At 32.9% G+C, this 27,261-nt stretch overlaps 3 protein-coding genes across 52 annotated transcripts in view; 1 reads left to right on the top strand and 2 right to left on the bottom strand.

Moving 5' to 3' along the window:
• Positions 1 to 294: 294 nt before the first annotated feature.
• On the bottom strand, positions 295 to 5,881 carry LOC129786324 (zinc finger protein 91-like). Its single transcript, XM_055821668.1, has 8 exons — positions 5,637 to 5,881; positions 4,337 to 5,579; positions 4,038 to 4,256; positions 3,746 to 3,966; positions 3,309 to 3,473; positions 2,333 to 3,251; positions 955 to 1,173; positions 295 to 874 (listed from the first exon to the last, which is right to left on the bottom strand). The coding sequence occupies exons 1-8, from the start codon at positions 5,760 to 5,762 to the stop codon at positions 666 to 668; spliced, it is 3,321 nt and encodes a 1,106-aa protein (XP_055677643.1). The 5' UTR covers positions 5,763 to 5,881; the 3' UTR covers positions 295 to 665.
• Positions 5,882 to 5,983: 102 nt separating this feature from the next.
• On the top strand, positions 5,984 to 7,948 carry LOC129796806 (zinc finger protein 41-like). The gene is made up of 4 exons (XM_055838897.1): positions 5,984 to 6,246; positions 6,304 to 7,222; positions 7,316 to 7,534; positions 7,609 to 7,948. Exons 1-4 carry the CDS (start codon positions 6,121 to 6,123, stop codon positions 7,851 to 7,853), a joined length of 1,509 nt encoding a protein of 502 aa, XP_055694872.1. The 5' UTR covers positions 5,984 to 6,120; the 3' UTR covers positions 7,854 to 7,948.
• A 1,164-nt stretch (positions 7,949 to 9,112) lies between these two features.
• LOC129796334 (cell adhesion molecule Dscam2) overlaps positions 9,113 to 27,261 on the bottom strand; it is a 66,226-nt gene continuing 48,077 nt past the window's right edge. For 20 of the 50 annotated variants that reach the window (XM_055838320.1, XM_055838295.1, XM_055838256.1 and 17 more), the window contains 10 exons: positions 26,766 to 26,932; positions 23,312 to 23,512; positions 21,270 to 21,437; positions 20,612 to 20,737; positions 19,439 to 19,641; positions 18,148 to 18,258; positions 17,512 to 17,848; positions 16,682 to 16,699; positions 15,413 to 15,476; positions 9,113 to 13,212 (listed from right to left, as the gene is read on the bottom strand). In XM_055838320.1, the coding sequence (XP_055694295.1) occupies positions 13,137 to 13,212; positions 15,413 to 15,476; positions 16,682 to 16,699; positions 17,512 to 17,848; positions 18,148 to 18,258; positions 19,439 to 19,641; positions 20,612 to 20,737; positions 21,270 to 21,437; positions 23,312 to 23,512; positions 26,766 to 26,932 (1,471 nt within the window). In that variant the 3' untranslated portion in view covers positions 9,113 to 13,136. Of the gene's footprint in view, positions 13,213 to 15,412; positions 15,477 to 16,681; positions 16,700 to 17,511; positions 17,849 to 18,147; positions 18,259 to 19,438; positions 19,642 to 20,611; positions 20,738 to 21,269; positions 21,438 to 23,311; positions 23,513 to 23,847; positions 24,016 to 24,614; positions 25,520 to 26,765; positions 26,933 to 27,261 lie in introns of those variants that run through there. The other 30 variants (XM_055838395.1, XM_055838375.1, XM_055838384.1 and 27 more) reach the window with 22 other exon arrangements.

The following is a 27,261-nucleotide window of genomic DNA, read 5'->3' as shown; positions in this document are numbered from 1 at the left end:
AAAGAATTTTTCAGGGCTAAGCTCTTATTTATTCTTTTTTTTTTTTTAATTTTTTGAAGAACTTAAAATTAAATTTAATAACTTTTAATTTCTTGAGTTTATCGGTGTATTACACACAATTTTTTAGTGGAAAATGAAAGCAGCAGTAACATATTTTTATGCGTCTGAATGAGACTGATTTTTGGGACTTTTATTTGCAAGAAATTACCTTTTTTTTCCACAGAATAATACAATTTTCCTGAAGATCTCGACACCATTCGAAAGCTCCTTAAGACCTTCATCACTTCCAAACACTTTTCTATATTTTTAATTTTTTTATTTATTCGTAATTTGTACAAAAAGTAAAATTAGGGAAAGGGAATAAAATAAATTATTTATGGATAAAAATACATGAAAAGGAATCATTTTTCTGCTTTTATAAAGAAATTTCAAGTCCACTGAAAATTATAATCTACCTTCGGACCAAACTAACACCAATAAATTTAATTATTTATGTCAAGAGAATTAATTTAAAAATCACCACAAAAGCTGCTTTAAAGGATTTTAAAGATAATTAATGAAGATAAAATTTATGTTAAAAGGGAACAAATATATAATTTTTTGTTTTTTTTTTCAACTAAAAAAAATCTGATTTTTTTATCAAAATCAATTGAAATATATTTTTTTTACTTCTGATGCGTCTTCATGTGAGTCTGGAGGGCTGTGGGCTGGATGAATCTCTTCCCGCAGACAGTGCAAGCATGAGGCTTCTCACCTGTATGGGTCATCACGTGATGCTTGAGAGTTTCCTTCTTTCCGAATGAACGTTCACAGTGGGGGCAGTCAAAAGCCTTAATCCCCTGATGGACAATCCTCACGTGTCGACTGAAATTCCCTAAATTCATCCCACACGAAATCATCATTTTCTTTTTCAAAGAGATTTTCTGGGGCTCAAGAAACAGGAAAAGAACTTACCCATGCTAAGAAATGTTTTAGGGCATTGCTCACAGGCGAAGATCCTCTCATGAGTGTGCTGATTCATGTGCGCCTTTAGCTCCGTAAGTGTTGTCTTCTGGAGCCCACAAACCGTACAGACGTGATTCTTAATCCCCTCATGGCGCATCATGTGAATTTTGAAGTGATGCTTTGTGGGATACCGACGTGAGCAAACTGTGCACTTAAATGGTCGGATTCCTAGAAGGGAACACATTATGGGAGCTTTTTTGCTTAAGTTGGAGTCACAGGAAAATACTATGAAAATTTAATATTAAACTAAGAGCTTTTTAAAAGCTCACAAAAGTACAAAAAGGAAGTTACTTTGAAATTGAATGAAAATTCTGATGAAATAAAATATGAACAAAATGAATGAGAAACATTTCTGGGAATTAAGTGCAGAAATCTGTTGAATTATTTTCAATTAAATACCCGCAAAATACAAATTAATTGCAAGCAATGAATTAAAATTGAATAAGAAGAAATTGTGTTCTAAAGAAGAGTTCTGATTGGCTGAAAAATTCAGATAGAGCAATCTCATTGGCTACATCATCTCCTCTATGTCATAACCTGGTGGAGCTTTAATGAAAATTTAATTTGAACAGATTTTACAAAAAAGTTGACAAAAAGTTTTTCTTTTATGCACTAAAATTGCAAATTATTTTTAACTTTTAATCTTCTAGCCTGCAAAATAATTTATACAGAGTTTACAACAAAAGAAAGGTTGAGCATAAAAGTGATGAAAAATCGATAAATAATTTCCTATTTTATAAAAAATGTAATAATAATGTAATAAAATGATCTATGCCTGACGAACAGAGCTAAGAAGAAGTGACAATCACCAATTTTTGAGTAGGTTTTTGAGAAAAATGTTTATAATTTTGTACGGCTGTCTAATGTCCAAATAAACCTTTCCACAGCCACTGAAGAAGGCTTTGTGTAAAGCCGAAAGCTCTGGGATGAAAACTTTGGTGTTTTAATCTCAATATTTACCGATCCGACGAAAAACCCGGAAGTTAAGATCATACATTTCACGTCGGTTAAAACAACAACAACAATTATTACATTCAACATAGTAAAGGAGGTTTATTTATGAACTTTAATTGCTTCTGCAACGCATTTAATTATCACAAGATAATTTATGTCCTTTGCAGTGGAAATCCTTGAATTGGACTTCCATCGTGAGCGCTCCTCCCGGGAGACAAACAATATTTTAATTGTAATTTAATGCACAATCATTAGGAGCTGCTTCTCAATTTTCAGGGATAAAAGTACTTCCCTCCCTCCCCCCCACCCCGCATCTACGTAGAGCAAGCGCATGCTGTTTGATGAAAGAGGAAATTAATAATTATTTACTCACCCGCGTGGGAATTGGTGTGTTTACGAAGAGCTGCTGGTGATCCAAAAGCCTTCCCACAGAGATCACACATGTAGTTCTTGGGCTTCTCTTTGGGATTCTCCGGATCATGCCATTCCTTCGTGTGATTCGTAAGTCCTTCCTCCGTCCGGAAAACTTTGCCACATTCTTCGCACTTCAGCATATCCTTGGCACCGTGCATTCGCACCATGTGCCCTCGAAGATTATCCGGACGTGTGAATTCCTTCTGGCACACCGTACATTGAGCCAGTTTGAGACCTTGATGGATGGTCTGCATGTGGTCCTTGAGAGTGGCTCTCTTTATATACTTTATTCCACAAATACTGCATATATACTCAGCTTTCCTGCCACGCATTGTTTTGTTCTTCGACACGAAATCTTCCGGCTCATCCTTCACCTTAACTTCCTTCGAGGCTTCACCCTCATCTGGGGGCACGCACTTCTGCCTACGAGGTGCTTCAAGTGCCTCCGTTGTAGCCTTTCTCTGCTTTCGCGGCTTTGTAGCCTTTCCTGTCCACTCTGGGTCATCATTCAGTGGATCTTGTGAGCGTGAAGATCTTTTATTCTTTCTCGTAGCACTCTTCACTGTTTTCTTTGCATTCTTTTCGAGTTTACCAATTTTTTGTGTACTCCCATCAAGTCGTGTTTCCACAAGACCTTCCAGAGGAATAAATTTATCATCCGGATAGGAGATGTTCGTGCGCGGGGACTCTTCTGCACTATTCAGCGAGACTTCCGGAGGTTTGTATTTTTCTTCGAAGTCACTATCACAATCCCCGGAGATTATTTGTTGAAATTCCAGCGCTGAAGCTGCACACATTTGACGGAATTCATGAGCCTCTAAGAGGCGTTTGTGGCAATCCTCGCAAATTACTTCCGGAAGTCCATCATTCTCGTGAATCTGAAAAGGAAATGTTGCTTGATTTGATTCCTGGGTATTCCCAGGAATTCTTCCTACCTCGAGTGATGTAGCTTCGTGGAAGACCAGCTGGAGATTCTCTGTAGCAAAGATGGGAATCTGGAACTCCTTCTGTGTCTTTATACTGCACGCCCGGCACCTTCCTGATAAAATCACGCACTCCATCTCACGCACTGTACACAGGGAGCACTTCACTACACTTTCTTATCTTCAATTTATGCCAAATATCAATGGAATCGTCTAAGAAATCCCCAAAAGACCGCAATTTGTTTACGTTCTCCAGCTGACGACAAATGGATTTTAAGATCAGAGCCGGAGAATTTTCGCGGCTGCGCATTATGATGAATTGGCGGAACGGTAGCAGAAGTCCGGGAGATTTAAGAATGATTTTTGGATTTTTTTTACCAGTAACCAGGTGCAGAAATCTTTATTGTTTCACATAGAATATCCACAAAAAAAAAAACACAAAAAAATTAAAGATTTAAATTAAACTTCTGATGCGTCTTCATGTGAGTCTGAAGCGCTGTTGGTTGGATGAATCTCTTCCCGCAGACATTGCAACCATGGGGCTTCTCACCTGTGTGGGTCATCACGTGGTGCTTGAGGGTTTCCTTCTTCCCGAATGAACGTTCACAGTGGGGGCACTCGAAGGCCTTAATCGCCTGATGGACAACTTTGGTGTGTCGTGATAGACCAGCTACAACAAATAAATCCCAGAATAATTAATTTTTACCCAATTAACAATTTGTTCCCTGAATTTCAACCCACCTGTATTAAGAAAAACCCTGGAACAAAGGTTACAGGGAAATGTTCTTTCTTTCGTGTGGATATTCATGTGAGTCTTTAGCTCTGTTAGGGTGGTTTTCCGGAGGCCACAAATTGTGCATACGTGATTCTTAATCCCTTCATGACGCATCATGTGGACTTTGAGGAGATGCTTTGAGGAATATCCCCGTGGACAGATTTTGCATTTAAACGGCAAAATTCCTTAAAGAATATTAAAAAGGAAATTTGAATAAATTCCCCAAACATTTGCAATAATGGTGTGAGTACTCTGCTCAACTTACCAGCATGGGAATTGAGATGTTGCATAAGATCTGTCTTGGACCACAACGTCCTGCCACAGTGTTCGCATATTATTTTCTTTTCAGGTTTTTTCTTGGGATTCTCAGGATCATGACAAGTAATCATGTGCCGTGAAAGACCTTCTTGTGTGCAAAAAAGCGTCCCGCATTCTAAGCATTTTAGCATACCCGTAGCCCCGTGCTTGCGCACCATGTGCCCCCTGAGGGTGTCCGGGCGTGTAAACTTCCTACCACAGACCTTACACTCGCAGACTTTTTTTCTCTGATGAACGAACCCCATGTGCTTCCTCAGCCCATCCTTATTCACATACACCTTCCCACATAGGGCACATACTACGGATTCATTGTGGATTTTCTTGTGCTTACGAAGAAGCTTACGGGTTGTAAATTCCTTCGCACAAAATTCGCAAACGTGAAATTTAGGATTCTTCGGATCATGCCATTCTTTCTCGTGACTCGCGAACTCCTCTGCTGTGCTGTAAACTTCTTCACATTTTCTGCATTTGAGATTTTCCTTTTCACTGTGTTTTCGCACCATGTGATCTTTGACACTACTGGAACGTTTGAACTTCTTCCCACAGACATTGCATTCTGGTACAACGAGGCCACGTTCTGTTTTGTGATTACTCCTCATGTGGGACTTAAGACTTTCCTTCTTTCCATACTTTTTACCACAAATCTTGCACACAAACTCATCTTCTTCTACCACGTCATCTTTTGGCTCTTCCTTTACATTCACACCCTCTTCCGGAATACCATCAGCTGACACGCTAAATTCCTTCGATGACGATTGTGATGGATTCTTCTGTTTTTTGCGACCCCTCTTTGCTTTATACGTCCAATCAGGGTCATCTTTCAGTGGATCTGTATCATCTTTTGGGAAACTTCTTTTACCCTTTGGACGCTTCTGCTTTCCATCAGGTGATTCAGATAAACTACCTTCCTCATAGATAAGTACAGTATCAGCTAGAGCTTCGAGCGGATGGAATTTCTCTTCAGACAAACTTGAATTTTCCCCCGGATGTGTAACTTCTCCCTCATCAGGAACACCTACAACCTCCGGAGGTTTGTATTTCTCCTCAAAATCACTATCACCATTCCCGAAGATTAATTGCCGGAATGCTAGGGCTGAAGATGCGCACATTTGGCGAAATTTATGGGTCTCCACAAGGCGTTTGTGGCAATCCTCACAGAGAATTCCCGGAAGTCCATCATTCTCGTGAATCTGGAAAGGAATTTTCGTATAATTCGAATCCTGGGTACGCCCAGGGATCCGTCCTACCTCAAGTGATGTAGCTTCGTGGAAAATCAGCTGGAGATTCTCTGTGGCAAAGATGGGAATCTGGAACTCCTTCTGCGTCTTTATACTACACGCCCGGCACTTTCCTGACACATTCACGTACTCCATCTCACGTACAATGCACTAAAAACACTCTTCACGACACTTTCCCTTCTTTAATTTGTGAAAAGAAATGTGAATTTGTCACTTTTTTACCACAATTTTTTACAATGAAATAATTGTTTATGTTTTTCCCATTGAAGGAATTGATAAAACGAAGATTGCCGAATGCACGCCATGTGCCTTTTCGGCTACACGATTTGCATTGTAGCCGCAAAAAATTCATCGGCGCCGTTCTTCTATTGATCATTTTGGCTTTTTTTCGTAAAACGTAAACAAAATTTGACGAAAAGGATTTGTGAGATTATTTCCTGCCCCAAGTGAACCGTGTGTTTTATGAAGAGTATTTCCGTGAATTGTGCGTGAGATGGAATTCGTGAATGTGTCAGGAAGGTGCCGGGCGTGTCGTATAAAGACGCAGAAGGAATTCCAAATTCCCATCTTTGCCACAGAGAATCTCCAGCTGATTTTCCACGAAGCTACATCACTTGAGGTAGGACGGATCCCTGGGCGTACCCAGGATTCGAATCAAGCAACATTTCCTTTTCAGATTCACGAGAATGATGGACTTCCGGGAATTCTTTGCAATGACTGCTATCGCCACCTTCTGGATGCACATAAATTCCGTCAAATGTGTGCATCCTCTGCCATGGAATTCTATCACATTCTCTCCGAACAGGGTGATAGTGATTTTGAGGAGAAATACCAACCTCCGGAGCATGTGGAGAAGTCCAGTGGTAGTGAAGTTATGTTTCTCCAGGAAGAAGAATTTAATTTGCCAGAAGAGAAATTTAATCCAATCTCATTGGTGGAAGCTCAATTTATTCAGGGGGAACGTAGCACAGTAGAAGCAGAGAAACGTAAAAGGGGTCCTGCTAAAAGAGGAAAGAAACCTGCTGACCTGGGCAATGGGGATCCTCTTGGGTTACTGAAAGATGATGACCCCGATTGGACAGCTAAAAAGACCCCTAAGGGACGAAAACAATCCAAAACTCCATCGAAACCTCGGAAACCGTATAAGAAAAGAGAGAAGAAACCTCGGGATGATGCGGATCCTGCAATTGCAGGGGAGGCAGAAGATAAACCGGCTGTTTCTGCATCAGCTGGGAAGACAAAAAGAATGTGTGCTATATGTGGGAAGATGTACCTTCACAAAGCCAACCTCAAGTGGCACATGCGCATCGTCCATCAGGGTCTCAAAGAGGCAAAATGTGAGATTTGCAACAAGGAATTTACCCGTGCTTATAGCCATGCAACACACATGATGGTCGTTCATGGGAATAAGAAACTTCTCAGATGCACAGAGTGTCGTGTTGTTTTCCGTACAAATGAGGGCTTTGAGAAGCACCAAAAGGAATGGCACGATCCGGAAAATCCCCGAGAGAAAACCCGGAACTTTATGTGTGACCTCTGTGGCAAAGCTTTCTTTTCCAATGCAGCCCTCCAAAGGCATACCAGTTCCCACCTCGGTGAGTCTCTCTTTGCTCTTTCTAAGTACTTTCTAGCCCTTTAGTGTAGAAGATTAAGTTATGTAGGATTCCATGTTCTTTTTGTTTTAAAAGGCACCAAGCCCTTCCAATGTACCCTCTGCCCAAAGGCATACAATAGAAATCATCGTCTAAAGGTCCACATGATGCGTCATGAGGGTATTAAGAATCACGTATGTACGGTTTGTGGACTCCGTAAGACCACTCTGACAGAGTTAAAGACTCACATGAATATCCATACAAAAGAACGTGTCTTCTCGTGCAAGTATTGCCCCAAAACATTCCTCAAGGGGGGTAAGTTTATAAAAGATTTTGCGTAAAAGAAATTAATCAATTAAAAAAAACATTTTTTTGGACGGTTTGAGTAGCTAGTCTAACGCGACACACCAAGGTTGTCCATCAGGGGATTAAAGCCTTCAACTGCCCGCACTGTGAACGTTCATTCGGGAAGAAGGAAACCCTCAAGCATCACGTGATGACCCACACAGGTGAGAAGCCCCATGGTTGCAATATCTGCGGGAAGAGATTCATCCAACCAACAGCACTTCAGACTCACATGAAGACGCATCAGAAAATGAATTTAGTTCAACCCATGAATGTAGCTCAAATGTAACCTGATTTTGTAAATTACCTTGGAGTAATAAAGGTGTGTGGGTGGGGGTGGGGTTGTATAAATTGTCCTAATTTAAAATAAAATTTATGAAAAATTACGGCAACTTTATGAAATGAATTACGGCAGCTGTATTATATCACTAATAGAAAAGGGATCTCTTGCACGATAATTTCATAATATTTTGTCACTCATTTTTTTTTGATTAATTTCTCGTTTTAAATAGATTTTAAAATGTATTGTTTTGAGAATTCTTGAGAATAAATAAATTAAAAAAAAAATTTGTTCTGTGTATTATTTACCCTTTTACGTCGAACTGAATTTGAAGAAACTAGAGTTTTGTGAGCTTTCACGTCTACAAGAGTTTTTCTTGACTTCTTTTTTGAGAAGAAAAAATCATTCAACTGGTTCAACATGAGTCTAATAATCGGATCTATTGACCTAAAAACTTCAGAGGTGCCTATATCTAGAAATCTATTCGAGAGGATGTCCTCTGTTGTATTTGAATAACTGACTTTTAACAATTTAGTTTACAGTGGGACCCCAGTACAACGACCACTCGGATGTAACTCTTCACACTCATTATTTTCAATGCGCGAGAGTAGTTCAACCAAGTGGTCGTTGTACTGGGGTCCCACTGTATTTCTAAAGTTGCTTTAAAACTTTTTTTTAACGTTTGACGTTCTTTTTCAACGTTTAAATTAGAGGTTAAAAGGTCTTTTTCTAAAATATTTTTTTCATGTCTTTTGACGTTTTTTTTTTGCTTAAATTTGACGTTTCTTTTCTAACGTTTGACATTACTTTTCCAATGTTTGATATTTTTATCCTAAAAACGTTTGAAAATCCATTTTTTTTAGTTTTATATTCACATAATTTTCACCGTTAACTAATTTATCTTGATCCTTTAAAGAAAGCCTTAAACAGTCTGAACTTTTAGGGTGTTAAGACACCTTAAACACTCTCCCTGACTCACGTTACTAAAAGACTTAAAGAGAAATAAAAAAGGACAAAAGCTCCCGACACGAACACTAAAATAATTCCATTACAAACGAAGAGAAAATATTCATAAACTCACCAAATACTTCCGGTTCCGGCTCTTTTTTCATCCATTTGCAGAAGATGGTTATTCCGGCTCTTCTTTCAGTTTATCTAATAAAAATAAAAATGAAGAGTCCAAGAAAATTCCTTCTGCGCAAGTTTGGACTTTGTCGGACGACCTGTTGATTGGAAACAATACGTAAGGTATGATGAAGACAAATGAATTATTACATAACGCTTTTATTCTCGAAAAATCAGTGAAAAAATTTACAAATTAGATCACTTAGAAAATATTGTAGTTCAAAATACAAATTACATGGAAATATATATCAAGATTATAGCAAAGCATATTTTCTAAGAAATTCTAAGGAATTATACGTATATTATATTTTTTTTTTCATCATCATATAATAATTTTCGTATGGCAGAAGAACCGAAAAATTGTTAGCGCATGGCCAATAAAAGAAGACATTTTACTTTATTTTTTGTGCTGTGTTGCGTAAACTTATCAAAAGATTAAATTTAGGCGAAAAACATTGTCACAAAATTCATTAGGAATCTATATAGCGATAAATCTATTTTTTTCTTTTAGTTTCTTCTGTGTTTCCTATATAATTATAATATTTTTTCATTTCAAAAATACACAAAAATAAGCGAGCAAATACATCTACATTTATAGTTTTTTTCTTGCTTCTTTTTTTTTTTTTAATCGAACATTGGAATTTTCTTTTTCTCAAGTAATTTCTATTTATGCTTTTTTTCTTGTTTAATTATTTTCTGTAGGTAGTTTAGCTATATATTATAATAGTTGAGATTTTCTCACATTTTACTTTGGATTATGTAGTTTTTTTTTACTAAATTGAATAAAAGAGAAAATAATCTTTTGCAAAAATTAAGATTTTGAAGATTTCTTCGAATGAATTAATTTTTTTATTGAAAGAATGCTAAATTAATTGTTTCCAGTTTATTTTTTCTTTGTCAAATTATTTTTTGCTAACCGTTTTGCAATATGATTTATGATTTATGTTGATTTCTTCTTCCTATTTTATTGCCGTATCTGTTTTAATATTTTCGGGCTAACGAGATAAAGAAAATACCACACAGAAGCTAATATTAGAGCTGTATTGGAGTTAACAACATTCAACAAATACTAGCAATCGATTAGATAGTTAAAAATTTGATTATTTTATACGATTTTATCCATCTTCATTTTTTTTAAACCGCTCTGGGAATAATAAGTTTCTAGATGTTTTTTTTTTACTCGAAATATTCTCTCGCTTCTTGATTAGATTGATATTTTTTCATTTAATATTCATATATTGGAGTAGATATATGTTATGTAATTCAAAATTTTTATTTAATATATTCTAAGTATTTTTTTTTCACCTCCGATCTTTCATATTTTTAATTTTTAATATTTTTTAATGATAAATGTATTTTTTTTAGATAATTTATGTTTCTTTTTCTTTTTCGCAAAATCGAAAATAAAAAATAAAAATATTCACTAATTTTCGCCAAAAATTAATTTCTTGAATATATTTTTTTCTTCTTTCTTTTCTATATCAAATTGTAAATACGTTTATTTTCGTCTCTCTCTATATTCTTTTTCCTACAATCCAACTGTCTTGTAAAATTTGATTTTATGTTGCCAAATATTTGGGAAAAGAGTCAAAATTAAAGCAAAATCGTTCTTTATGGGAAATCTATGTAGGAGAATTTTTTTTGTTGCAATTTTTGATTTCATTCTACGTGCAAATCTAGAATGAGCAAATTCTCGTCAGTCGGTAAGTTTTTCATAATTTTGACATAAAATAAAAATTAGAAAATTAATAAAAACCCTACATTTCTATACTCGCGTAAACCTTCTCTCAAATATATTCACTAAAAGATGTCACAATTATATTTTTTCCTCATAGTTATAAGTATTTTTTTATTAAATATTTTATTACCTCTTAGTTAATATTTTTATGCTGTTAAGCGATCTACACAATATTTTTTTTTAGTATTTTTTCCACTGTATTTAGATTATTATGGACACTAATTAAATGTCTATTTTTTTCATTTCAAATTTTTAGGGTTGAAATTTTTATGACTTGAGAAATTAATTTATAGGTTATTACAAAAAAAAACATACACCTAAATAACTCAGTTGAAATAAAAAACACAAAAAATCCATCAACTGATTATAAGTGAGAATTAAAATTCAAAAAAATAAAATATCACAATGGTAATCTTTTCTTTTTCTTTTACTAATTATAACTTAATTATTTTTGTTTTTGTCGTGACTTTTTTTTAGCTCTGAATTATTTCTTTTTCCACGAAAAGAAAAATTCACAGAAAATTTCACTTCAAACACACAATTTTTCTCATTTACAAAAAAAAGTATTTCTCATTTTCCTCTCCAAATTTGCGTGAAGACTCAATCATTGCAATGATCACACTGCTAAAAAAATATATATACCTATTTTTAGATAATCACCTATTTGCAGAAAGTTTTTTTTTTTTCGAAGACTAGGAATTTTTTCTTTTCTATCCGTTTTTTCTTTGTTAATAAATGGGCGAAAAAATAAAATTTTTGGAAGATAAATTGTTTTGTAATTTTTCTAAAATGGCCAAAATGTTTTTCTTTTCTGCTAATGAAAACCCCTCCTTCGCATATTTATATTTCAATTCTCTCGCTCCTGGGGATATATAATCCACAACCCTTGCAAAGCACAACCACATTATACCAATAAAAATTTCTTATAATGAGAAATTAAACAAACTATGTTGAGTAAATAGCGAGATGAATTTCCACAGCTTGCAAAAATTAATTTAAAACGAAGAATTTCATAATAAAAAAATTGCATAAATAACTGCTCGTTCATTAGAGAATTTATTTTGTAAAATCTTTAATTCATGGAAGGAAATCCTCTCCTATTTTTTTTTAATTCCTTGCAAAATCATTTTCATAGTTGAAGAGTGATCTACCTACAATGTGGGAGGTTTAAATATTACAGGAAGATTTTTTCTATTGGCTAAAATCTTCATAAATCTGCAACTATTGGAAGATCTTTTATTACTCTTTCTATTAAATTTCCGTGCAATCAAATTGTGTCATTTTTCTCATTTAGAGAAGCTACGAAAAATAAGAATTTAATATTTAAAATTTCTATCTAACATTGACGTATTGTTGTGTGTGTGAGTGTATAATACAAGAACTTTCCGGTGTTCACACAAAGGTGCAAATATGAGGAACTTTGTTCTTGAACCGCAAATAAATCCTTAAAATAATGTTGACGATGTGCTCACACTGAAATTTATACAATGTTGATCATCTGCTAAAAATATTTCCTTTTCTCTCTCTCACGCAATCTTGCGCGTAAAATAATGCTCTGTTCTATACAAGAAAAAAATTATCTTTTTATACAAATTCCTATAAAATATAGTAAAATGATCTTTACTAAAAGATCCTCTCGTATAGCTTTATCTCTCTCGGTTGACAATGTGATCTTCACGCAAATATAAGTGATGTTATTTCCTTTTCTTTTTCAATGAGAAAATCAACATTTTTACAAAATGTCTCAATCATAAATTTGTTAGAAGTTAACAAAATTTTTTACAAAAAAAATTAAATAAATTTACAAATTGAAAAAAAAGTAATAAACCATAGAAATGCATTCGAGAAGAATTTCTCTTTGTCACATACATAATGTTGTGTATGTATTTTTTTTTACGAATTATATGTTGAAAAATTACAAATATTATAAAGAGAGTTTCACTTTTTTGTTTAAGTTTTATCAATCAGACATTACTTTTTTTTTATCTTTGCTTGATATAGTACAAAAATTATGTCAAGAAACATTTAAAAAATTCTTGTAGTCAAAAAATTATATGATTCACATCATATTTTTTTTTTATAAATATTATGGTTATGATTTGGAAATTTTTTTTACTCTCTCCATCAATTTTTGATCGCGATCTCTCTAAGAAATAAATTATTTGACTTTTTTACTCTCTTCGGATTTTTTTTTAAAGTAATGGAGCAAATTTCTTTGGCACCAAATTGTGTGTTTGTATTCTCTCAAGATTGTTTTCTTCATTTAATTATCATTATAATTATACAATATTCAATTGAATGTTTATCAAAGGAGGAAAATAAATAAACTGACTTACAAAGACAAAAAGCCGCTGAGCTTTTGCTGATGGCGCATAAAATCTTCGATCGATCGCAATCAATGCTGGTTTTGTGAATCAGCATCTTATAAATTACACTGCCAGAGTATCGTAGGCTGTGAGTCCGGCGGGGCCACCTTGTTGTTGGTATTTGGTGCCGATTTCGTTTCTGCGGAAATAACATTTTTTTTGTCGTCGTCGTTCATCCCCATAATCATTGATAGTGTGGGAATGAAGTGCGAAAGGAAAAAAAGAGATTAGTCATGTTGGATAACATCGCATCCACACCACTTTTCTTTCATCTATAACACTTAAAGTGGAAGAAGTTAAAAAAAAATGAAAACTTTAGCAGCCAAAGAAAAAAAGGAAAGGGGAGAAAGGACTTTTCCTTTCATAAAATCTCCTTTTTTCTCTTCCCCACTCCTAAAATATAATTTTTCCTTTTCATTTTTTTCTTTCATAAAAAAATATATCTATATAATATTTCTCCACTTCACTTTTCATCCACAGGAGAGTGCTAAAGTGTGGGGAAAGTGCCAGAGGGAGAAAAATTTCAACGAAAAAAAAAGAGAAAACTTCTTCAAGGATTAAAGGGTTGAAAAGGAAAATACTTTCAGGGGTCAAAAATGATGGAATATAAGGCAATTAATGAAGCATTAAGCGGAGAGGAAATTCGCTGTATTTCCTCCCACGCGTGGCGGTAATTTAGAACAAACATAAGCTCGCCTAATTTTCTACACACTCGCAAACAAAAAAAACTAAATTAGAATTAGAAGCGCTTTCATGCTTCATGCAGAAAAAACCAAGAAGAAACATCAAAAGCATAAATCGCATTAAAACTTTTCTCAATTAATTTTTCAGCTGATTGCTCATTCACTTCTCAACCACAAGATGTGGCTTTCTCAAATAATTCTGTAGCAGTGTGTTCAAAAAGTTTATTAGAATGGATAATAAGAATATTTATAGCAAGAATGCCAATAAAAATAATTTGTAGATATGATTGGATTAATGTTCTATTCGAAAGTGGAACTTAAGTTGAAATTTGATTTGAACAGAAATAAATATTTTTAATTTATTTTTGGTTAATTTTTTTTTTATTTTAAGTCGTTCGTTCAACAAAGAAAATCTTGTAAAAGCCTATAAAAATATTCTAAAAAATTAAATTCAATTTCTTTTAAATCGAGACGATTTAAATCAGAACATTTCTAGTCTCAGAGGAAGAAAAAAAACTTTTTCCCTGAATAATTTTTTAATTACTTTACTAATTTTTTCTTTTGAATTTTCCATAAAAAACGAAAACTTTTTGAGCCCAGAATACGAGCCAAGAGAAAACAGAAGTGTGCAAGCAAACGATGCTGAAGAGCTAAAATAGTTAAACTTACGATTTTCTTCCACTGCAGATGAGGGGTTAGTTGATGGTTGTTAGTTGATTTTTATTTGTTTTAATTGTTGCACAAAAGCCACATCAACAGGCAATTATTTTTTTTGTACAGAGAGGTCAGTCCAAAGAAACACAACAAAACAACAGAGCCAATTTCAGAAAAAGACTTTAAACGTTTAATAATATAACATTTAAAAATTTGCATTTAGAATATTCCATAGTTTTGTCAATTATTTTTGTAAAACCACAACGAAAATTTTTGTTGATTCAATAAGCATAAAAAACTTCCAAAATGCTTTCTAACGTTTTAACATTATTATCTTCGGGTGAGGGGGTGGAAAAGAATTTCTTCTTCAGTTAAGAATTACGTGGGAATTAGAGTAAAAATGACAAAATGACAAAAAAATTAAATTTTATGCTTTTATGGTTTTAGTCGTGTTTGCACAGAGAGAGACAGACAGAGTAAAAAAAAGGTCTATTGTAGCAATTAAAGAACACTCCTAATTTCAACATTTAATCAATATTACATTAGTCTCTTGCTCAACAACGAATTGCTTTATATTATGTACTTCAAGGCAAAAAATAGGTACGTATACATATAACAAGAGCATGGAAAAGACATAAAATGCGAGGGAGGTGGAGGAAGGATGCGTTGTACAAAAAAAAAAAACGAAGGTACTCATCAGTCAGAGAATAAGAATGATGTAAAGACAATTTCCAACTGATTAGCTCCTTTTTTTGCCAGCATCATCACCTCCACATCGCCTCCATTTCGATATATTCTTTCCGCATATCGTATATCTATGTATAATGTATAGGTCACCCACATATGTACGCGTTAGTGCCTTTTGAACTGATTTTTCTAACATAGAAAATTTAGGTTCGATAGGGTCTAGGGTTGGGGGTGTGAGATACAAATTAAAGAGAGAAAAAAAGACGAGAAATTGGCATTGAAATAGGCAACAAAAAAAAAGATTCCTTCACATACCTCTCAATCAATTTGCGCATTTCTTCAGTTGTGCGCCCATCCTTCTGATGAGGAGACCTTAGGGCTGTGAAATTTCATATACAAATTATACGATAATTTCCTCTCATTGCTCACATCTCAATTTCACAATATTATTGCATTTAATTTCTTTTCTTTCTTCTAAATTTTAGCTAGGCTATGAAGGTATTATCTATTTTTTGTGTGACAAGTGTGGAATTACAAACTAAAAGGGAAACTTCTTGTTTAAAATAATTTTCTCAACAGAGAAAATTTTATCTATGTTGAGGAAAATTTTTATATTTCAAGGTGAAAAACAATTAATTTTGGCTTTTTTAGTGGTCTTTAAGTTACATAGTTTTACACCTGCTGTGTGCGAAAACTATATACTTTTGTTTAATATATATTGCATGAAATTCTGTTAGACACAAATAGGAGGAAAAATGAAGAATGAAATTCCATTTCTTGCCACATGCCACAAACATACAACCACACCGTCATACGGAAAAACATAAACATTATTTTATGTAGACATATGTATTGCAATTTTTTGGGATTGATGTAACAAACAAATATGTTGTTATTACACAAACACATCATACACACAGGACAAAACCACACACATATTACAGAGAAAAATGATTATTTATTTTCTTGGACGATTGTGTCACACCAAATGCTACCACAAAAAATATGCGACAATAAAACATTAAAAAACAAAAAGAAAAAAGGCAAAAAATTTATGAGGAAATGGAGGATGAGAAATCATTTATGAATTAATTTGTGGATGAATGAAGGGTGTTCAGAAAAAATCAATTATTAATGAGAAATTGATAAATGATTTATCAATAAATGGTAACATTTTCCATTCCGCACTGACTGTTTTTTTTTCTTTTTTTTTTTAGTATTCCGCACAACACTTGTGCAGAAATCGTGAGAAAAATGTTTAAATAAAAGGATGGTGGATGAGTTGAGTAAAGATCAAAATATAAATCATTTCATGGATGATGGCGATGAAATCTAATCCATTTCTCCTATAGCAAACGTGAGTGAACCAACATAGAAAGTAAATTAAAGAGATGAGTACAAAAATGCAACTCAATCTATAAAATTTTCCTTGACCAATGTTTACGATGAATTAGTTCGCCTTGAGCTCACAATGTGTGTGTGTATATGATAAATAATTCAATGAGAAAAATCCAATTTACTAAAAAAAATAATTAATAACACACATCAAGAACTTTTGTTGTCTACCAAGAAATACAAACTCACCCTCATCTTTGTTCTCTTCTGTAGGCGAGAAGAAAACTAATGTAAAAAATCTTTCTTCTTGATAAAATTAACATTAAAAATTTTCTTTGTTTTTTATTTGAAAAATTAAAAAAAATCGATATTTAAAAAATTGAATATTAAAAAATTAACTGTCTAAGAGCAAACTTTGTAGAGATTTAATGGAATTAATAAAATATAAACTGTTAATAACTATTAAAAAATGTACTGAATGTATGGTCGGATAAATATTAAATTTTATAAAAATATGCTCAAAACTCTTAATTTTCAATTTGTCGTCTTTTTATTTAATTTCCGTTTTAAAAAATTATGGAAGTGCAGTAGATATTGATTATTTATTTAGCTTGATTTACAAGGACGCACTCAAGCTTAGCCTTGGTTATAGTTTAATTAAAAAAAAATGATTTTTCATTTACAAACTTTGTGAAATAATTAATTGAATGATATCAATTAAGAGACATTTCATGAGAACTCATTAATATTAAATTAACATTTCAAATTTATTTTCGCCACAAAATCGAATTCTCGCTATATTTCGCGATATAGATTAAAAACAAAAAAGCAAAAGCATATTTTGCATTTATGTAGCACTGCTTTATGGGCTTTATGTACATTGTGGCGCCAATTAATCGCTATACTCTTTAGTATTTGTAGCACTTTATATTTACATTTTAAAATTGAGTTCTTTTATTGATCTTCGTAAAATATTTTTGTTAAAATATTTTCATCTTCAAACTGTGAGTTAATATTCCTCCCACTCGAAATGAGGAATATTCAAGATTTTCCCAATAAAGAAAATTTTCATCACTTACCTCCATAGTTGCCACGTGGTCCGTGATCGCGATCGCATTCAGCCTCTGAAATTTCGTTGCTCTCTTTGGAATCATTGAAGGATGAATTACTTTCGGCATGATTGCGTGGTGGCGGTGGTGGTGGTTCAGGTGATCCATTTGGTAGATTTCTAGTAGATCCCACACTGCGACGACCCATAGAGCCACGAGAGCCATAGTGATCGTATGGAGCACCATATGGGGCACCATACTGTGATCCATATTGATCTTCCTCGGGGGCGCAATTAGCTGGATCATCGTATTCAGGACCACCTGGGCCTCCATACAGAGAGCCGGAGTTTACGCGGGTGTAACGACGCTGTGGGGGAGAGCAATCAATGGCAATTTGTCTGAATAAACACTCAATAAATCCACACACTTTGAGTGCTCATTTCCATTAAATTATCCCGCGGAAAAATAAACACATTTTCTCTCATGATAATGAGGTACATTGTGTGAGACTTTAGACATTAGAGATAAGGGACTTGAGACACTTTTGTACGCTTTAACTTCTTCTTAAGAGGCAAAAATTTCAAATCAATTTGTTTTTCTACCCACAAAATTAATAAAGAGTTAAATTAATCAATTAAAAATGAAGCTAAAATAAGTGAAACTTACGTATTGATCCTCTTCGGCACAGTTAGCTGGATCATCATACTCCGGAGCCGGTGTGTAGATGGAACTCTGACCACCTTGGCTATTCTTCCTCGCATACCGGTTCTGGCGTGGCTAGGCAACCACAACAAAATGAACAAATGCCACCAAAGACAAGGTAAAAAATTCATTTGGCAAATTAAATAGCATCTCACTACCCTGCCGACCCTGTCTATATTTAGCTTGTTCACCCTGCACCCCATATCCCACTTAAAAATTCCCTTCAATCTCTTCTTCTATTATTTTAAATTTCTCCCGCCCTTTTCCGTCGATGTGTTTTTGTTCTCATTAAATCTCTCTCTTTCTCTCTCGCTCATTCTATGCTCAACTTCCTTTTCCTTAGCTTTTCCCTTCGCATCAGCACAATACAAAAGACGCATGGTTCGTTCGATTGTACAAAAGGAAAATACATATTGTATGCTTTTCACATGTATCGACAACTTTGAAATGGATTTCCTGTCTTGAGGTGTTTGTAATGAAAAACCACCATTAGATTTTCCTTATACGCAACACCTCATGCAGAAACCACAAACAACATCGAAACTTTACAATGCTACCCCACAAAATGAATTACATTGTGAATAAAATAAAATTAAACTCAAAATGGAGTTGAAATTGTTGCAAAATTAAACTTTCACTAATTACTTGCTCTTCCACCACAAAATTCGGTCAATTAATTTTTTAGTGCTCACGTTAGGGGTGACAATTTGGCGAATATTTGCAGTGAAGTGTGCTAAAATAGGATTTTTAGCACGCGATACGGGAATGCCCGAAGGGGGAAGAAAACTTTCGAGGATATACTGTGAAAATACTTAAGAGGCAGCAAATGGATGTAATCCTATTAGGAAATTTTCAAAATTTACACCCCTACCGCGTATTGAGAAAGTTATTTTTGGTGTAAAGTTACAAAGACAGGGAGTCAACCCCAAAAATACCACGAAGATGCTATTATATTTCACCAAAACCTTTCAAACGAATTTAATTTGCAAGAAAGTTTACCAAAAAAATCAATTTGTCGCCCAGAAGGATTTCTGGGAATTATTTTTTTTTTAAATTAGTTGTCAACAATAAAAGGCTTCTGCGGTTTAAAAAAAACATACAAAGTGAATTTTAATAATAAAAAAACAACACCAGATCCGTGAGCTTTCAGAGCAAAAAAAAAAAGCTCTCGCTGTAAACTTTCATGGCAAAATGAATTCGTTTGAAATTGAAAAAAAAGATTAAAACAAAAAAAAGAGTGAACGGCTACACTGACCATTGATTGGGATCCAGAACGTGAGTGTACGTGGCCAGGATGTTGCATTGTTCCTGGTGGTCCCATTGTTCCCACATGCCCAGGAGCACCGTGACCATTCTGATGGGGGAACGTCTGGAAGTTCATTGCCTTGGTTGGATCCATCTCCTCCCGGAAGCCGAGCAAGTGGAACGTGGCGTATGGGCAGATTTCATCCTCCATACCTCCATTGTTGGATTTTCAACATTTTGTATGGTGTGGAAAGTGAAGTGCAATGAACGAGATAAGGAGACAATTGATTAGCAATTTCCACTCGACTTCGTGCTGAAGGACTGACACAAAAAATTGTCTTTCACTTCCTTTAAAACTATCATAGACAAACACACAATGAATCAGGGGAGGGGAATGAATGAACAAGAAGCAATATCACATCATGATGAGATTGATGATTAAGCTAATTAATTAAATAAAAATAAATATATATAGCTATAATCTATTTATGAAACAACGAGGGAGTTATAATTTTTAATTATTTAAAAATATATAATTCTTTTTAATTTTGTGAAGAGAAAATGATAAAAAGGATTGATGATGGAAACGCTAATATATACCAAGTAAAATTGTATATAACGCATAGCAACAACGAGAAAGAGAAGAAGAAAAATAACGAGCAATTTTTTTGGTATATGTACTTCCTTACCAACATCCCTCTCTCTCACAGTCCGTGTTGATGAGATAACATCTTCTCCGGACAATTTAACATCATAACTCATATTGCAAAAATACCATGACAGACAAATTATTATAAAAAAAAAACGCAAAAATGTTGCAAAGAATTTTCTATGTTAAATTAAAAGATTTTTTTTATTGCGTTTTTCTGTTGTTTAACTAAACAATAATTTTTTTTTATCAAAGAAAATTAATTGTTTAACATAAAAATAAAAACCATAAGTAAAACTGTCCAATTTGTTAAAATTAAAATGTAATAAAGCAGTTTAGGCAAAATATGTTTTTTTTATCAGTCTTATGCTTTGAAGGAAATCGAATTTTTCATTTAATTACTTAAGAAAAGGAATAACATCCCTTTTTGAAAAAAAAAATCTTTTTAACTAATAAAAATTTTTCAAAACTTATTTTGCCTTCAAAAACATTGTAAAAATAATAATAAAATAAATAAAATTAAACTTTATCTACCTGTTGGATGTGGGTGATAGCATTCATCTGAGCCATGGTGCCTCCTTGGAATCGGTGGTGGTTTCAATTCCTCATAAAGAGGTCTTCTTGGGTCCCATGTCGAATGATTAGATCTCATACTACGGGCTGGATTCAATATTCATATTTTTTTTGCCAATGATGTGTGGGAATTTGTGGTGGGATATTGCAACAAACAACATCAAAATCGCAAATTCAGGATACAAAAAAGGATGAAAGAAAAAAGAAAATGTTTTTTTTTTGCTGTTTTCATAGAAATAAATCGGGTTGGGATATTTTTTTTGGGGAAATTCTTTTTACAAATCTCTTTTAAAAAAAAATGCTCTGTACATTGGAATGAACCCCAATTAGTACGTGCATGAATTTATAATGCCCAAGATAAAAAAAATAAACATTCAGATATTTCTAAAGCAATTTCTACCTATTCATTCAGGTGAATGTAAGAGTAACATCTAAATGAATAGTTTTTACTAAAAAAAATTGTTTAAAATAATTAAAAATAAATAACCAGCATAGCATAATACAAAAAAAATAAAAAAGAAGAAATGTTGCTGCTATTGCTAAAAGTGAATTTGATGAATAATGATGAGGGGGCATACGCTCAGAGAAAAAAATATTTTAGAGATTCTTGGACGCTTACTTATGACTGTACCTCGCTTGATGCGGTCACAGGTGTTATAGTTGGATCCCGGTACAGGTGGTAGCTTCCTATTGGGTGGTGCAATGTACCCCAATTCATCCCTCAAGTCCGGACGGCGCTTATCCAGCGTTGCTCCCGGTCCCATTGTTTGATTGTAAACTACATCATCTAGAATTAATAACATTTCCCACTTGAATAGGGGACACCAAGATGCTTTCTCTTTACCCATTTTTTGTCATTTCATTTCTTATTTTTCTTTCATCTTCAATTCCGTTCACCGTCATCTTCACATCAATTTAGCGTGAAATTTTCAATTAATATTTTTTTTTTAATTCTCTTCAAAGAAATCTCTTGCAATTTGCAAAAGAGAAAATTTTGCTTTCACAAAAATGAAAAATAATATTAAAAGTAAATTCAAGAAAAAAAATTAGCAATTTTCACAAACCAAAGATTTTGTGTGCAAAGTGCAGTGACCAAAATGCATCAAGTGCAGAAAAATGGTGATTAACGTTTCCTTTTTTTTGCATAAATTGTAAAAAATAAATAAAAATAAAATAAAATAAAAAGGATGAATGTGATTTCTCCTGAAAAATTTTAATAAATTTTCCACGTCATTCTTTTTTTTAATGATAATGAAAAGCATCTTCGTTATGTGTGGGGGTGGTTTGGGGGGAAAATTTTTCTACCAAGCAATTTTTGTGCAAAGAAAAAATTCAGTTGGTGTTATTAGTTGTCTCACATTATTGGCTCCATCACAAATTGATTGGCACCAAAAATTCGCGTCAATGGAAATCCTCTAAAAATAGAGTGGGTGTGTGCAGTATTAGTTTTTCTTTCTAACTTAATTAATTTATCTTTTCTTGGTCAAATTGAAATGAATTGCAATTTGATTAATGAAAATTAATTCAGAATAATGAAAATGATGATGAAAATTATTTTTCCACCCTCAATTAATCAACAGTAAATCGGCAATTTTATTGGAGATTTATTACAAAAAATAAACACAATATTCGAAATATATAGTAAACAGATAATAATAAATTATCCATGCGGATGAGTCATGAGAAAACTAACAAGTACCAACTCAAATTAAGGCACATATTTGACCAATTTTTTTTAGTAAAGGGTTTTGCTTTGTAATTATATTTTTTTAAATTATGTAGCATAAAACATAATGGTAAAAAGACACATGAAAGAGAGATGAGAAAATTAAAGAGAGAGAGATAGAGATTAAACAAAGGGTTTAGCTTTTAAATTAAAAATTCAGGAGTTTTTTTTTATGTTGCAAAAGTTGCATTAGAATGAAGAAAGAGAGATAGTGAGAGATAATATTTTTTTTAAATGTTTAAATTAGTATTATTAGGAGGAAATATATATATTTTTGATGATGATGATGATGATGATGAAAATGTGAGATTATCCATTTTATGGTGAGTCTGTTTATACTTTTTTTTTATTTTCTTCGTTAGTGTGTCACGTGCATTTCATTTTCCTAGATTAAAAAGTTGTGGAAGGAAAGAAATTTTTTTTTTTAATTTTTCATATTTCTATGTGGCTGATATTCACAAAATTTAGCATTAATTATAAAAAAAAATATCCAAAAATATTTAGATATTAGATTTAAAAATTCAAAAAATTTAATCTATTTTTCAAAATCTCAATATTTTTTTTCATACAAATTTTTAACTTGACATAAAATAAGGGAAACTGACAATTTTTAAGATTTCAAGTAGGTAATATGCAAAAAAATTAAAGGTTCTTAATTATCTAAAACAGTTATAACTTCCTTTCACTTAAAATTCGTAAGAGAATTTTCTTAAAGCTTTCAGGAAATTTTAAAAATACTAAACGTTAATTTAAGAAAAATAGTTCTTTCGTTAAAAATAAATTATGTCTTCCAATAAAATATTGCAATATAAAAAATATATGATTTTCTGTGAATTCCAGCCACTTTATAAAACAAACAGAAAAATTGTTAAAATTCATAAAAGAAAGAATAAATTCTTGATGATAGAAGGAAGGGGTTTTCACAAAAAACCTACAATAGACATCCTTTGGTCCACCTCGATCATCTAATCGCCGCCTGGATAGAGCGACGCATATCACAAGAATACCCACCGCGACGACAATAACTGTCGCTATTAAAGGCACCATAAAATTAAGGTCCAGCCACTCTGGCATCCAAGGCAGGTATTGCTTGAAGCCGGGCCTCGTATCGCTCCCCAGTGGCGGTGAGATTGTTCCTAAACTCCACGTGGGTGTATTTTTTTGCGTGTCATGTGTGTCATTTTTTGTGAACGATTTTTGTGAATGTTTTTTAAAATGTTGTGTGTGGGTGGGTGTGAAATGTGTGAAAGGATAGGATAATGGTACGAAAGGATATTTCAAGTGTGATGTGGTTGGTTATTTTTTCAAAGGATTTTCCGGAAGTGTTTGTGTGAGGGGATAAAAGAGGATGGATATTTTTTTGGTTAGGGGCAGGATAGGAATCCAAATAAAGGTTTTTTTGAGGAAGAAGAAAAAGAAACCGAGAAAAAAGAGAAAAAATTGGCATTAATTATCCTTATAGTTAAAATACCTTTGTGATGATGTCCCTTGCTACGCAGGATACAAATCACAATTATGGCAATTAATATAACTAGTATCGCGGCAACTACAGGTACCACTAGGTTCAAATTGGACAGGATGATGCGTAGGGTGTCCTCAGCAGTAAGATCAGGTAATTTGCGCGGGGGTGCAATTGTCCCTGAAACAACCAATTTTCACGATTTGTCTTTTTTTCTATTTTCTTAATTTGTCATATTTTTTTTTAATAAAAATTTTCTAAATTTTATATCTTTCTTTTTTTTTGTTAATAAAGTTCTTTTATCTTTACAACAATTAAAATGAAAAAGGATACAATTTTATTCTTATTAATTATTCTTATGCAAAATTATTTTTTTAGCATAGAATAATAAAGAAAAATTGAGAAGGAAAAGCTTTATAGGAGAGGTAACTTAACACACTGCCAATTAGAGACAAAATTGAAATTAATTTTTTTTAAGAAAAAATGCTAGAATTTAGAAATACTAAAGAAATTTTTAAAGAACATTCGAAGCGGTTTCTCGAAATTTAACTTATATTCGTTCAAAATTTCATAGCAAAAATAAGCCAAAGAAGGGAAGTTTTTGAAAAATTTACATTAATATACATCAAATATTTAGGGAGGTAGATTAGGTAATAAAATATCTAATAATTTAAAAAAAAATCTACATTTTCTTTATTTTTCAATATCAAGTCAGTTCATATATTTCCCGAATAATTATATATTTTTTTAATCTTAAGTCATAGACATTTTATTATACAAAAATTTTGATAAAACAATAAAATATAACCCTGATATTATTAAAAAAAAATCTCCCATAAAAATAATTAAAGATATTTCCCATCGATATCAACAATTTTTCTCCATCTTTTTGGTAATTGTTTTACTCCCTTTTCGTAGAACGAATTGGGTTTTGATAATAAATATTCCTTGACTGTATCTTCAGCTTCCTTTTGACTCCTCATGTTTCTATTGCGAAAAACTTCATGAACTTTTTGGTTTAAATAGTAAAATGTTGGATTCATATCTGGTGAATTTTTTGGCTGCTGTAGGAATGTCCAATTAAATTCCCGAGTAGTCCTTAAGACAAGTGATGAAGCTGGATAATCCTGCAGAATGATGATACTCTTGTTCTTCACCTGCTCAGGACGCTTCTCAATCAATTTATCATTCAATCGTGAAAGTATTTGGTTGTAAAGCTCCGAATTCATTTCCTGATTAGGCTTCGTAGATTCAATGTGAATTAATCCTTGAATATCCCACCATATTGATAAGAGGAAATGCATTGGCCTGCCTGGTTCTAGGAAGTATCTGTCTTCACTCCCTTCAGCGCCTTCTCTTGGTGTCATCAAGGTAATTCTCATAAAATCCCCCGTAATTATATTTTGCAAAATTGGACTTTCCTCATCTTCCATCATTAGCATAATCTCTGAGAATTCCTTTCGTTCACGCATATTTTCATAGGACAGATGATTTTGCAGATATTTCCAAAGAACAAATCGCAAATCAAATTTTTGAATATGTTCGTTAATTTTGCTTTCGGTTGTGTTGAAAATTTCAGCAAGATTCTCAACGGTAAGATATGGTTCAGCTTCAATTAGCTTCCTTAGCTGATATTCAAAAATTTTGGTAGAAGTTCCCATTTTAGGCAGCTCAATAACACGGCCTTTACGGAAAAATAAAACCCCTAACTGTTACCAATCGAAATATAAAATTTTGGAGCGTTTTTGGAAAAGTCTGTCGAGTTTCTAATTCTTAGATTGATCAAAAGAATGAAGACAATTTTTTTAAGCTGAAGAAGACTTTTACTGTTCTTTTAATTAACGAGTTTAATGTTTTTTTTATCGAAATTTTAAAGATACAAAAAAAAATTAAAAACTTATTATTTTAAGAGGTTTAAGACAGACGTTTCTTCAAACATTCTTGTTTTCCGAAAATGAATAATTTTGACTGTGTCCCCATGCAAAGCATTTATTTCCGCGGAATTTTTGGATGATTTTGAAGCCTTTATCTTCTTATTTATCTCCCAAAATCTTGAAACTGCGATTTCATGAAATGACGAGTTTTCTTTTAATCTATGAACTGACTTGATTTTATTAATTAACTAAGCATGACAGAGAAAACGTTCCATTAAAAAATATATTAACATGTAAACAACAATGAACAAATATGACAAAAAAGATGATTAAATGCGATGCCGCTAAAAGAAACTGAGAGAACCCGTAACCATTAAGCAAACTTACCAATTAAAGGGATTATTTATTTTTTTAAATGGAAGGGAACTCAACTCTCAACTATGTGTGTCAAGTACCCACAATTAATTTTTTTTAACTAATAAAGAAAAGTATAAACATCTACTTAACATCATTCCATAAAAAATTTTGAATTTTAAATTTTATTTTAATAAATTTTAAATATAAAACTACGAAAAAGAATTTAGAATTTTTTAGGTTGTTTCAGGGAAATTTATTATTTTTTTAAATTAATTTATTTTAATCTTCGCTTTTCTCTCATATTGACTGAACAAAGAACACTATTTTTGTTTTTTTTTTTTCAATTTAAAATTAATTTGCAAAGGGAATTTTAGTAGCGAGGTTGTAAATGAGAAAAATTTCATTAAAATGATGAGAAAAAAACTGAAGAGGGAGAGAAAAGTCTTTCTTTTATGACTCTATATTTCATTGCGGGACATTTTCTTTAATTTAAATTCTTCCAATTTTATTTGCTTTTTATCATGCAACCATCATGCAAGGAAATTTCAATTTGTCTCTCAAAGAACTTTTTTTATGAAAAGGATTTTAAAAACTTTATCATTTTTTTTTGGGAAAAAGTATTAAGTGTGCCTGACTAAATTGCTCATTTTTTGTGTGCAAATAAAATAGTGTTGAAAATGTAATTTTCATGGCACTTACCTCCCGTCACTGTGAGCGTGGCAAATTCATATTCAGCTACAGTAAATCCTGCACTGTTGTGAGCTGTGATGCGCAAATTATACCATGTTGCTGGCTCCAAGTCGAGCACCACGAAATTTCCACCTGGTTTCACATTATTCGAAATCTGATTCCATTCCGTTTGATCCCTTTACAAGGAATGCACACAACCACAGCGTTGCATGTTGAAAAGTTGCGGAAAAGGAAAGAGAAAAAGAGAAAAATATTTGCGGTAAGATTGTGTGTTGTTAAGTCAATTGGTTTTTGTTGCAAAAAGAGATTGATTGCATTTTATTGTAAGAAGGAAAAAATACTCTGCACAACATTTCCCTTTCCCGAGGAAAAAGAGTTAAAATAGAAAGAAAATACTTTTCAGTTCTTTGAAAACAAACTTTCTCTAAATCTGCTGCTGTGGAGAAAATCAATGTTCTTTTCTTCTTCACAGCAAAAAAAATTCCGCCAGAGCGTAAAGACTTTT

The sequence above is a fragment of the Lutzomyia longipalpis genome, chromosome 1, assembly GCF_024334085.1.
Source record: "Lutzomyia longipalpis isolate SR_M1_2022 chromosome 1, ASM2433408v1".
Lineage (NCBI taxonomy): Eukaryota > Metazoa > Arthropoda > Insecta > Diptera > Psychodidae > Lutzomyia > Lutzomyia longipalpis.
This window is presented reverse-complemented; position numbering and strand designations above follow the sequence as displayed.

Coding starts and splice junctions, on each gene's coding strand:
- LOC129786324 (XM_055821668.1), bottom strand. CDS start 5,762: ATGGAGTACGTGAATGTGTCAGGAAAGTGCCGGGCGTGTAGTATAAAG. Junction 3,252..3,308: donor ACGAAGCTACATCACTCGAG/GTAGGAAGAATT, acceptor TTTCCTTTTCAG/ATTCACGAGAATGATGGACT. Junction 875..954: donor TAAAACATTTCTTAGCATGG/GTAAGTTCTTTT, acceptor GGATGAATTTAG/GGAATTTCAGTCGACACGTG.
- LOC129796806 (XM_055838897.1), top strand. CDS start 6,121: ATGGAATTCGTGAATGTGTCAGGAAGGTGCCGGGCGTGTCGTATAAAG. Junction 7,223..7,315: donor GCATACCAGTTCCCACCTCG/GTGAGTCTCTCT, acceptor TTGTTTTAAAAG/GCACCAAGCCCTTCCAATGT. Junction 7,535..7,608: donor CAAAACATTCCTCAAGGGGG/GTAAGTTTATAA, acceptor CGGTTTGAGTAG/CTAGTCTAACGCGACACACC.